General features: G+C 33.2%; 2 protein-coding genes across 2 annotated transcripts; one reads left to right on the top strand and one right to left on the bottom strand.

Annotated features, from left to right (window-relative positions):
* The first annotated feature begins 4,197 nt into the window (after window positions 1-4,197).
* On the top strand, window positions 4,198-7,952 carry LOC133675172 (protein-L-isoaspartate O-methyltransferase 1-like). Its single transcript, XM_062096461.1, has 4 exons — window positions 4,198-4,512; window positions 5,990-6,260; window positions 6,927-7,091; window positions 7,472-7,952. The coding sequence occupies exons 1-4, from the start codon at window positions 4,252-4,254 to the stop codon at window positions 7,720-7,722; spliced, it is 948 nt and encodes a 315-aa protein (XP_061952445.1). The 5' UTR covers window positions 4,198-4,251; the 3' UTR covers window positions 7,723-7,952.
* A 1,115-nt stretch (window positions 7,953-9,067) lies between these two features.
* LOC133676365 (28 kDa ribonucleoprotein, chloroplastic-like) lies at window positions 9,068-11,956 on the bottom strand. The gene is made up of 4 exons (XM_062098036.1): window positions 11,338-11,956; window positions 11,145-11,246; window positions 9,615-9,896; window positions 9,068-9,364 (listed from the first exon to the last, which is right to left on the bottom strand). The coding sequence occupies exons 1-4, from the start codon at window positions 11,869-11,871 to the stop codon at window positions 9,299-9,301; spliced, it is 984 nt and encodes a 327-aa protein (XP_061954020.1). The 5' UTR covers window positions 11,872-11,956; the 3' UTR covers window positions 9,068-9,298.

The following is an 11,956-nucleotide window of genomic DNA, read 5'->3' as shown; positions in this document are numbered from 1 at the left end:
ATGTCTTATTTTATAACAGCACACACCGTGTGGAAAAACTGGGACAGTAGGGCCATGGCATTTGATTTTTGTGCCTTGTTCTCACTGGAATTTTACTAAACATTTTTCCATAATATATTGACCAGAACATCCTAGTAATTAAATATATGGAATTTCAAACTTTAACATCAAGATAACTGTTTTTGAAGTTATTGCCCAGAATTTTAAGCTACCACTTGGTAATCCGTAATATACTGCTCTATAAAATTGCTTTACTGTTTGTTTTTTTATTTAAAAAAATTATAATTTTTTATTTTTTTTAAAATTAATATTTTTTTGATGTTTTTATATAATTTTGATGCGTTGAAATCAAAAATAATTTTTCAAAAATAAAAAATATTATTTTAATATATTTTTTTAATGAAAAATATTTTAAAAAGTAGCTGAACTACACTTTCAAACAAATTTATCTTTTAAATTTTTATTTATTTTTCTCCTAACAAAGGCCACCTAATAATAATATTAATTTTTTCTCATTCGATGATTAAAGCTTATTCGGACTTCTGATGGCTTTTGCAGTTGCTATATATAAAAAATGAATTTATAAAATATTTATATTGAAAAGGTTAGATTATGAAAGTGTTTGATTAGATATATTGTGGAATAAAACACTATTTCAAAATATTTGAGAGACCACGTACAAGTAAATGCTTGAGACAAACTTATTCATTGAAAATTTGATACATAACCAATATAATAATAAAACAAAATTATTACCTTGGAAATAATATAGCCTTATATTGTTAATATTGTTTTTAACAATTTTCAAAATTTAATATAATGGTTAAGGAATGCCTTTATTTTTTTTTTTACAATCATTAAATAATAAATTTAAAAATCTTGCGTACAAAATTTGATAAATAGTAATATTTAACTTGCATGTATATGTGAGTTAGAAATGACAATTTCAATTGAATTTGATAAATATCAACCCGAACCAACTTGAATAAATAGAAAATTTTTAGATTTGATTCGGTTTCAAGTTAAATTAGAGTAAAATCTAAAGATAAAAAAATAAGTTTGGATCGAATAAAACAATGTTTTCTCAAACTAAAAATTTCATCACAATCCAAGGTTAACTCCATAAATGTTTTGTATCATCAAACAACTTTTAAGATTATGGTGAAAATAAAAAAGTATTTTCAACTGCAAAGATAAATTATGCAACATATAATGAAAATAAAAGTAGGTTTTCAAGCCCTAAAATTACAAAATAAACTATTGAGAAATCTAAAAACAATTATAATAATTTGCATAATAAACAAAAAACACCTCAACTATTTATATAGGAGTTTTAATAACCAACTTTTAGGCATAATTTTAGGAGTTCCAATAGTTTAATAAACAACATAATGACTTTCATAAAAAATAATTTTATTCGACGATAAAATATTTTGTTATTGTTGTTTCAAATCAGATCCTCTTTGAATATCTTTCTGGACAGTTTTTATTTGTCAATTTGATTCATAAAATCCTAGGATAATTATTCCACGCAAACAACCAAAATTTAAGTATCTTTATTCATATAATTTTGATAAATTCAAAATATAAACATTTTCTAGATTGATCGCTTTAATGTTTGGATTTAAAAAATCAAAGAAGGGAATAAATTTCATTAATCACGTAGTCTATTATTTCAGTTCATGTTATAATTATACTACCATCAACCTAATAATATTTGCACTCACATTATTATAATTAGAATTATGTGGGCACCAGTAGAGATAAGATTACTAGTACTGGATGGACCAAATAATTGCATTGACAAGTTGTTTCTCAATTAATTTAATTTCACAACAACTTGATTTATAGTGTCGTTGTTTATGGGACACTCCGTGTCGTTTCAAAAAAACTCTCAATTAATTTAATGTTATAAAAAATTGATTTATAGCATATTTGTTGACGTGATCGCTGTATTTTTTAAAAATTAATAATTAATTTTTTTTAAAACTAATGTTTTTTAATATTTTTAGGGTTATTTTAGAATAATAAAAAACTCAAATTAATAATTTTCTAAATGCTTAAGAAAACACCCGTCATTTCCTCTTCTTTTACGGTGAGCTTATTCTACACGTTTAAGGGCCAAAATAATCAAAGGGGAAGCTTCACAGAAGTCTTCAAGTCAACAGGTCTTGCTTTTCCGGCCGGTCAAATCAAACACAGAGGGCGAAAAGTCTTTAAGCAGCCTTGAGCCACAGACCACATGGGCCCCACGGCCCCTTCCTTCTCAGGTTCGTCCGTCCGTTTAAAGGCTCTCATCTCAACATCCCTTGCTAGATGGATAAGTTTATTTCTTTCATGTATAATTAATAAAATAAAATAAAATCCCTTCACCATCCACTGGTAATGTGACCCGCTCTTGCTTTTGGGTTAAATAATTTATCTATTTTTTTATTAAAAAATAATAAATATTTAAATGTATTTTTACTAAAAAATTCTTAATTAGAAATTTAAAATTCTATATATATACATACATATATATATATATATATAAAGAAATTAAGAATAATTTATGATAATAAATAAAAAAAATATTAACACTTTTTTTTTTCACCTATTACAATTGCATTTGTTTTTTTTTTGTTTTTTTTTTCAATTTCATTAGTTATTAATTGCATCAGTGTAATTTTTTTGTTTGATTTTTTTTCTTGATTACTTTGGTATTTTATTAATTTTTTATTTTATAAAAAAATAATTATATATAAAAAAATTATTGAACTCAATTGAGTCAATACTCCAAGTCCTGTTTTAAATTTTTTTATATACAAAAATATATGATAAAAATTTATATACACATTTATTTTATATAAAAAAATATTTGACCCGTAGTACAACACGGGTCAAATATAGAATATTTATTAAAACCAAGTCTTTATCTTGATAAATTTTAAAAACACTTCTCCTTTATGATGTATTTAAAAAAATAAATTCTATGCTAACATTGAAAAAAGAAAAAAACAACGAGAAATGCAAACCACTTTCAAACCTATCTCCTGAGATTAATTATTTTTTCTATATATACATATATTATATAATATGGTGAAAGTACAAGAGCCCCTCACCCACTATTCTCTTCGCATTTCACCAATGAATATTCAATATTGTTGCTTGTAGAATAGAAGTTTGTTTGCTAATTGGTCATGCATACTTGCAATTTATAATGGAAAGGATGTTAGAAGCCTGCATCAATCGGATTTCTATATATTAAACGACAATAGTTATAAAAATGCTTTTAAATTTCTTTAAATTTCCCCTTTTAAATACTTTCTAGGTTCAAAACTTGAATATTCATGCAAGAAATTGATGCAATTAATTAGGGGGGAGCAAAAAGACCAAAAAACTGATTAAACCGAGAAAACCGGAAAAAAATAACTGAAAAAACCGAACCGTGAAAAAAATAGATTAAAATTTTTAAAAAAACTGACTGATTCGGTTTCGGTTTTATAAGCCTGAAACCAAAAAAACCGAACCCAATAAAAAAAACAGAGCCAAGCCGGAAAAAAACCGAGCTAAACCAAAAAAACCAAGCCAAACTAAAAAAACCGAGTCAAATCGGTTTGAACCTGTTTTTATCATAAAAACCAAATCGAACCGAACTAAAACCAGTTGGTTTGAACTGATTTCGGTTTTTATTTTTATTTTTTTTGGTTTGGTTAATTTTTTTTATAAAAACCGAACCAAATAAAAAATGATCATCCCTACAATTAATATAATAAAGAAAAAAAATAAATTAAAAAAATCTTATAGATAATGAAATACCTAATTCAAAAACTAACCCAAAAAAAAAAGGCATTTACTTATTTCATTCAGAATTATCATTAATTTGACTTTATTTTGTTTAGAGTTGTTGCCGACAATGCTGGCTTCAGATATCACTTGTAATAAAATATGGAGTGAAATTAATAATCTCATATACTAGGAATGACCTTAGTTAAAGTAAAAAATATGCTAAAATAATAAAAAATAAATATTAATTTACGTCCAAGCTGAATCAAAAATACATTATCATAAAAAAAAAAACTAAAAGTAATCACCAATGACCCAACAAGGCTTATGAAGCCCATAAACACTCAAACCGGCCCAAAACCACCCCAGCAACAAACCCACATATTTCCTTTCCTATCATCACAAAAGCAACCATCGTGTCATCCCTGCTAATTAGCTGACAAGTGTACTTTTTTTAACTATTGAAAAAAAAAGGGAAAAAAAATAATGCCTAGGCTGCTTTTGCTCATGCCTATTTCTCTATCCCTGCCAGCGGGAGTCATTGCGTATGGTTACCGCAACTACTCGCCTCCTCTTAAGCCTCTCTTAGCCCACAACAACAACTACACCGCTCTCCTCCGCTATCTTTATCTTCGCAGCAGCTGCAACACTATTCCATCTCAACTTACCTCTCTCTTCTGTTTTAAATTTTTCCCAACAAACCTTAATTGTCTCCACACGGGCAACTCTCTTTTCTTCAGGATGGAGGTAACACCGACACCATTTTGGTTTCTCTCTTTTCTCTTTTTGTATTCTTACTGCTCCTAAAGAATTGGGTATCTGCTAAAGTAAGGAAATGAGTGTTTTTTGTGGTTGGATTAAAGCAAAGTCGTGAGCTTTTTTATTTATTTTTAGCTCTGTTGTCGAATTTTGTTGATATTTTCGGAACGTGTTCGTTTTTTGGACTGTTAATTAGTGGGTTGTTTGAAAGTGAAATAATGAGTGTTTTTGTATAAGGAGAAATTTATGATTTTTTTTTTCTTGGTTTGAGAATATCTATATATAAAGATAACTACGTGGTCTATTTTTTGCTGATCTCTACAATCTGAGAATTTGTTAATGCGGTTTTTTTCCCATAAAATTTATTCTTTTCTGTGATTTTAGGATAACCCTTTCACTGAAATGATTGATTGCTATGTTCACATTTGATTTATCCTGTGATTAATGCTGCTTATAATAGAGCTCATATGATCTGAAGTTCTATTTCTGGGTTATTGGCTGCGGGATGGTTTTTGCAGTCAAAGTTTGTAGTGCGAAGTAAAATTCATTCGCTGACAGGTGAATAATAAGCTAAGCTGTTCTAGATCACTTTGTTTATAATGCAAGTGGAAATGCAATGCAGTGGTTAAGTGTGTAAGTTCAGGATGACTATTTTAAGTTTGATTGCCCCCAACAAAAACATACCCCCACGCAAGTTGATTTCAGCTTTAGCTGCTTGAGTGATCAACAAATATACTTTTAGGTACTTCACCATAGAATCCAAGGGGTTTGAGTTTTTCCTTGAAGTATCTCCAAAAACTAGTCCTGAAAAGTTGTTGAAAGTAGGAATTGATGGATTTGCTTATGTGCAAAAGTATGGTGACTTCAGATTCTAGATGAGCGTCTTGCTAGTAATCATTACAAAGGTTGGTTGCATTCATAATATTGTGCTGTGAAAGTACTTGTTAAGATGCGCCCTCAATAAATGCAATCCTTTTTGGGATGTTTGATGCGTGTGATTTCAGGGAAATCTGTTTCAAGTTGGGTGGACATGCTATGTTCTTCTCGCCTTCATTAGTGGGACCAATTACTTCCTTAGTAGTGATACACAATATTTCCCAAGCCCAGGGGCTCTGGACCTACAAAGTCAGCCCATAGCCATTTCTAATGTGGAGGTCACCCATGAGAAAATATTTCCATTGGAGATATCAGTTCCGTGTTATCTACCTGATTTCAATGCATTCATATGACTTCATCGTAAATAGTGGTGTTTATTTCCATGCTCTCTGGTTGTGCTACTGATATCACCAAATTTATTTTTTTTCAAGAATATGGTGTTCCTTTTCTCTATATAGGAACAACTGAGCTTTTATGTGTTTTTTCCCATAGCACATTACCTGCCATTGTGTTCTTTGTGCATCCTGCTAGGCGTGTTTTGTTATCATCTTTGAATATTGTTTTAAACATTCTGTTTGTCATTTTTCAGCGATTCTGGTCTGGTAGTAGCATCAATAAAAATAAAGCAATGGTGGAGCATTTGCAGCATTATGGGGTCATCAGTTCTAAAAAGGTTTCTGAAGTAATGGAAACTATCGACAGGGCTTTGTTTGTGCCAGATGGTACTCCAGCTTATGTTGACAGTCCCATGGCAATAGGTTACAATGCCACCATTTCTGCACCTCATATGCATGCAACTTGCCTGCAGTTGTTGGAGGAGAAGTTGAAGCCCGGAATGCATGCCCTAGATGTTGGCTCAGGTGCTTTTCCCTTACATCCTTCCTATCTCCATTAATCCTTTCAAATCTGCATTATAAATTACTTGTAGCAATTTCATTCTAAGGGCTACTTGTAGAGGTCTCTTGAAGACTTAGTGTTAACAAACAAACATGATAGTTTTAGGTTTGAAATAACTAGGCTTTAAGCATATAAAAATATTGGACAATGCTGCAGGTCGTGATGCTGAGCAAGTTGGAGAACTTATTCAGTGACCAGATATTCCTGGTTGGATCTAACGAGGGTTTTGAAACCGTAAGGGAACTATGATTTACAAATCCTGATTCAACTAGGAAGAGGACTGCAATTTGTAAAGTTTTAAGAACCATAACAAGCAAAGCAACTTTAGAAATTTGTTTCAATTTGCTCAATTTTTTTCTAAATTGTTTCAATGGCTGTTGACCACAGTCAATAGAAGCCAATGGTCTTGATGATTGTCATTAGTTGTGCAAAGCTTCTGGGTGAGTGTAGGCATCATTGATGGCAAACTCGTTCTACAATGGTAGGGGGTGGGAGGTAAGGCTTGCTTAGCTTGGTTGTAGTGGGTAGACTTCATTTAAGAATAACGAAACTCATGCATTTATAGTTCTAGAACATTTCTCTCTGCATGCAATTAAATCCTGAGTTTCTCACTTTGTTTGCTTTTGAAGGGACTGGGTATTTGACAGCATGCCTTGCTTTGATGGTTGGATCACAAGGTCGTGCTGTTGGTGTGGAACATATTCCAGAGCTGGCTAATTCTTCCTTAAAGAACATTGAGAAAAGCGCAGCTGCCCCATTGTTGAAAGAAGGTTCCCTCTCAATTCATGTTGGTGGTATGTTTCAACCTTGCAAATAATAATTTTTTCTTGAATGTTCTTTTGTATCCCAAGAGAAGAGTGTAGGTGCTAATCTACTTGCCGTAACAGTACAATAACTTGAGATTTCCATATATGTTACTTATTAGGGTGAAGATTATTCGAAAAAGGACAAATCGTAGTAGGCATTCGTATGGAAGTCCTCTTGTTTGATTTTTATGAATGTCAGATCTCCTGTAAGTAAAGGTCATAAAAAAAGGATTTCCATGACAAGTTTTTTCTTTGGCGAACTTAATGTGTTTGCTGAAAGAAGTTGAATCTTCTGCTGATGAATTTTCAAAAGAAATCAGCTTTAACAATGTTAGTAACTGAGCTTCAATGGTTATTTTTATCTGTAGATGGAAGACAAGGCTGGCCAGAGTTTGCTCCATATGATGCCATACATGTTGGGGCAGCAGCACCAGAAATCCCACAGCCACTTCTCGATCAGTTGAAGCCTGGTGGCAGGATGGTGATTCCAGTTGGTAACATATTTCAGGATTTGAAGGTGGTTGACAAGAAGGAGGATGGTTCCATCAGTGTTCGGAGTGAAACTTCTGTTCGATATGTCCCTTTAACAAGTCGAGATGCCCAATTGCGGGGTTATTAGGGCTGGAATGTCTTTTAACTAGAGGTTTGAGGTTGTCGGAGAAATGCCGATGCCATCACTTTCGAAGTTGTGCAGATGTATGAGATTCTGCCAAGTATGGTGTTCACAAAACCCTCTTAAGCTCGTGCTTTCGAGTTGTAAATAATATATATATTTTCCATCTCTTGTTTATATCTTTGCTTCTGACCTTCAGCTGATTGAAATCCATGTTAATCAACAATTCCTTAAAAGTGTGTCATTTTCACTTTACAGCGGAGTAAAGGAAGAACTATTTGTACATATATTTTGACCGGTCGTCGGTCATTAGAAGTTGCGTATCTGCTGCAAGAAAAAGCTTGAACTCTAGCTTGTGCATGTTGGTGGATGGTGGAATTACTACGTTACAATTACCATTAAAAAAAATAAATTACTGTACATCACAAGACACCAGTTCTAAACTGGGAAATTTGTTCAACCAACAACCGTATATTAAACATACATAATTCAAACATGCATGATAAAATTCAGACATGCACTTAAATAAATGTCTAAAGTGATAAATGTCTAAAGTGCCAAGCTGGTTGTTTTTTTATTGCTGTTTGGTGTTTTTTTTTTCTCAAGGTTTTTTTAATGATCAACTAAAATAAAATCATGTTAAAACAACTTCTATATAATTTAATTTTAAACCTAAACTAAATAATAAATAAAATTAACTACTTAAACCAAGTTTAATAAAAATTTCAAATAATTCTCTTAGAATATTTTTTATTGCCTTTATTATTATTTTTTATCCGGCCAACAGGGACTGTAAACTTGCTAATAATGTCTGTAGTGAAATTATCTTTTTATGGATCTAAAAATAAGGCTACAGCTACATTAAACTTAATTGTCGTAATTTTTCTGAGGCGGGGACATGACCGTACGCGGTGCACTGACTTAGCACCCTAAGAAAAAAGTTTAATTCGTTTGCCTTTTCGTTTTCCGGGTGCACGAGTTGTGTCACGAGCAGAAGCAGTATCCATATTTCAATTGGAAACAGCAGATCACTGATATGGGGTTCAAGTCCTGTGCATAATTCAAAGGAGATGGGGCGTGGACAGAGAGAAAAGCAGGCATGTAGAAGACAGCACTGTTGCTGCTTTGAGATTTCACCAGCCGGTCGTCTCACCAGGATCTATAAACATTGGTGTTTTTCCATCCAGAGGGCCAGAAACAGATAAAAACCATGTCCCCAGTCAGCTGAGTGCGCACGGCCAGACACCAGCCACCGGACCACGTTTTAAACCCAACTTCTTCATAGATGTCCTTGGCCTGACAAATTTCAGCATCCTGAAAGTTCCATTATTGGATTGTCTGAGACTTGATGTTCTGCCAACAAATTTAATATTATCTCGTAGAGCACAATGTACTCGAATTCGAGAAACAATTTTTATGGAACTGTGAAGACAATTTGTGTACAAAACTCCTAGTGAGCTTCCATTCAATTGGCCAAAAAACTTGATACCACAAAACTGATAAGAGAAAAAACGAAAGGATAAAAAAAAGAATAAAGGAAAAAGAAAACCGGCAGCAGGATATCTATTCAATTCATATCAGTTCAAAAGGAGCTGCGCCTTGGTCTTTCCGCAGCAACATTTACTCTAATTGCTCTCCCGTCCAGATCCTGCAAAACCAGAAGCATGCATATCATCGAACAGAAATTTGAAAGGCATGCTGCTGGTCCTTATAGAATAAATTACTACTGATAGATTGATGCCAGTGTTGAGAAGATAATCTGGATTCTGAAGAACTCAAGTTATCAGCCCTCTTTTTTTCTTTCTTTTTCCTAATGAATTGACCATACTTATAGTGCGAGTAGTTGCCTTTCCACATACATAAGTTATGAATTTCAAAAGTAAGCACTCAAGTCATACCTGTCCATCAAGTGCGGCTATGGCATCATTCAACTCGCTCTCTGAGGACATAGTTACAAAGCCAAAACCACGTGAACGGCCAGTCTCCCAGTCAGAAACAACCTGAGCACTCACAACTTTACCATGTTCGCTAAAGACTTCCTCAAGACGACCACTATCCACTCCCCATGGTAGGTTGCCCACATAGATTCTATAGCTGGGTTCAGACACACGAGGAGGGCGTTCTGGCCTTGATCCTCTAGGAGCAGCCTTGTTTACAGTCAAGAGCCTTCCATCTAAGTTCTGTTCAATACAATATCAAACAGAAAACAGCTTGGTTAATTAGGGAAAAAAAAGTCATCGCAAGATTTGATGATTTTCTAATTGTTACGACTTGATTAACAAGGAGAACATCTATCACTAATGTTAATCACTTAATCATAAGAATTAACTCTAATGAAGTAGAATGTTAAATCATAATCCACCACGCCAAGTTGAAGAAATGTTGTATGAACAATGCATTAATCTACTTGTAAAAATTAGCATTTGAAGTTTAGCCAGCATGCCAATATTAACTCATCAAGCCAAAGCACTGAAACAAAACAGAGCACTTAGTACATGTATTAAAACCAGTACAGCATGGAAAATATGAAAAACTTCCAGCATCCAGGAAAAATAAATGAAATGGTCATTAATTTCCATGCAAAGATTTGGTGTTTGACTATTGACAATTGTAATTTTTATTATCTGCAACCAATCCCAAGATCAGGAAATTTTCTAAATAAATAACATGCTTGCTTTACTAGATAAGCAAGTTTCATCCTTTCCAGTAAAATTACATAGTTTAAACAGCATCTTGTTGGTAAAAATCACATGCAAGAGAAAGATGATAACATAGCTTTATGAAAACAATAAGCTCCAGCTGATAATGGCCACCTAAAAAAAATACAAAATAAAATAAATAAATCATGGTCGACAACATTTTTCTTGAGTCATGTAATCTCCAATAAGGATTTATCATGTCCTACCTCTACACCAATTGGCCATTATTAGCAATGTGCCCCACCCTTAAAATCAAATAAAAGGCGCTCACCCTAGCAACACTTCTTTGGGGTTTCACCACATTTTATCTGATTGTATATTTCAATGACCTAATGCGACACTCTAATTATCATATACAGTTGAATCCCACATGAATGCTATCTTCAAAACAAAAACAAAGTAATGTTACTCAACCATAAATGATAATTTTTCTTCTCATATCATACAAAATACTCAGCCATCTGAACCAAACAGGAAGTTCAATTAATTAGAGCAAGGAAAATTCCACAAAGCCAGCATCTTTCTTCTAACCTTAAAGGCATAGAAACATTATATGACATCTCCCCCTCTACCTATTCTCTTTCAATCATTTGTAGCATCTATTAAAAGTTAACATCTAGTCTTATATCGTTCCAAATCACACATAACCAAAAGTTCAACAAAAAAAAAAACATAATAATAATAATAATAATAATAATAATAATAATAATAATAAGGGAAGAAACTTACATAACGATTGAACATTTCTATAGCCTTGTCAGACTCTTCAACGGTACTCATCGTCACAAACCCAAAGCCACGACTTGTATCAGTTTCCGTGTTGTATATAACCTACAACCCCTCAAAACAAAACCTCCATAAAAACTTCGAAACACACTAAAATGCAAATATTCAAAACAAAAAAGCAAGGACATTTATTTACCTCAGAAATCTCAACAGTTCCAGCTTGATCAAATAGCATAGCCAACTTCTCACTAGTAACATCATAAGGCAAATTCCCTACATAAATCTTAGCTTCCTCCGGTGGCTCCACAAACCCCTCCTCGTCACCTCTCTCTCCTTCACCTCTAACAGCATCGGTTTCGGAAGCAGCTGCATCCTCTCCTTCAGCCTCCCAATCGGATACTCTACCTTCAAAATCATTACTTTCTTCATTTTCCAAAATGGAGTCTTCTTGTTCTGACTCAGTTAAAGTGATAGTGGTGTTGTTTTCTTCTTCTTGTTGAGCCCAATCTGAGGTCTGGGCCACAAAAGGGATTGTTAAAGATAAATGGGTTTTGGGTTTTACAGAGAACGTTGATAAAGAGTGAGAGTATGAGAGTTGGAGCTTGATGGGTCTATGTGAGATAGGGAGAGGTTTTAGTGGGGGTTTTGAAGTGAAAATTGAAGGGAACGAACATATGCATGTTTCTGCCATTAGCAAAGGCTTCAAGGTGGAAGCAGCAGTGGCAGACATGTTTTCGAGAGACGAGACGAGACGAGAGGAGAGGAGAATTAAGGGGTTTAGAAGGTAGAGGATAAGAGGCAGCCTGCAAAGAGAG

The sequence above is a fragment of the Populus nigra genome, chromosome 16 (genome assembly GCF_951802175.1).
Source record: "Populus nigra chromosome 16, ddPopNigr1.1, whole genome shotgun sequence".
NCBI classification, from domain to species: Eukaryota; Viridiplantae; Streptophyta; class Magnoliopsida; order Malpighiales; family Salicaceae; genus Populus; species Populus nigra.
The sequence above is the reverse complement of the archived record's forward strand: the minus strand, read 5'-3'. Positions and strand labels throughout refer to the sequence as shown.

Coding starts and splice junctions, on each gene's coding strand:
- LOC133675172 (XM_062096461.1), top strand. CDS start 4,252: ATGCCTAGGCTGCTTTTGCTCATGCCTATTTCTCTATCCCTGCCAGCG. Junction 4,513..5,989: donor CTCTTTTCTTCAGGATGGAG/GTAACACCGACA, acceptor GTCATTTTTCAG/CGATTCTGGTCTGGTAGTAG. Junction 6,261..6,926: donor TGCCCTAGATGTTGGCTCAG/GTGCTTTTCCCT, acceptor TTGCTTTTGAAG/GGACTGGGTATTTGACAGCA.
- LOC133676365 (XM_062098036.1), bottom strand. CDS start 11,871: ATGTCTGCCACTGCTGCTTCCACCTTGAAGCCTTTGCTAATGGCAGAA. Junction 11,247..11,337: donor GAACTGTTGAGATTTCTGAG/GTAAATAAATGT, acceptor GAGGGGTTGTAG/GTTATATACAACACGGAAAC. Junction 9,365..9,614: donor TAGCCGCACTTGATGGACAG/GTATGACTTGAG, acceptor CTGGTTTTGCAG/GATCTGGACGGGAGAGCAAT.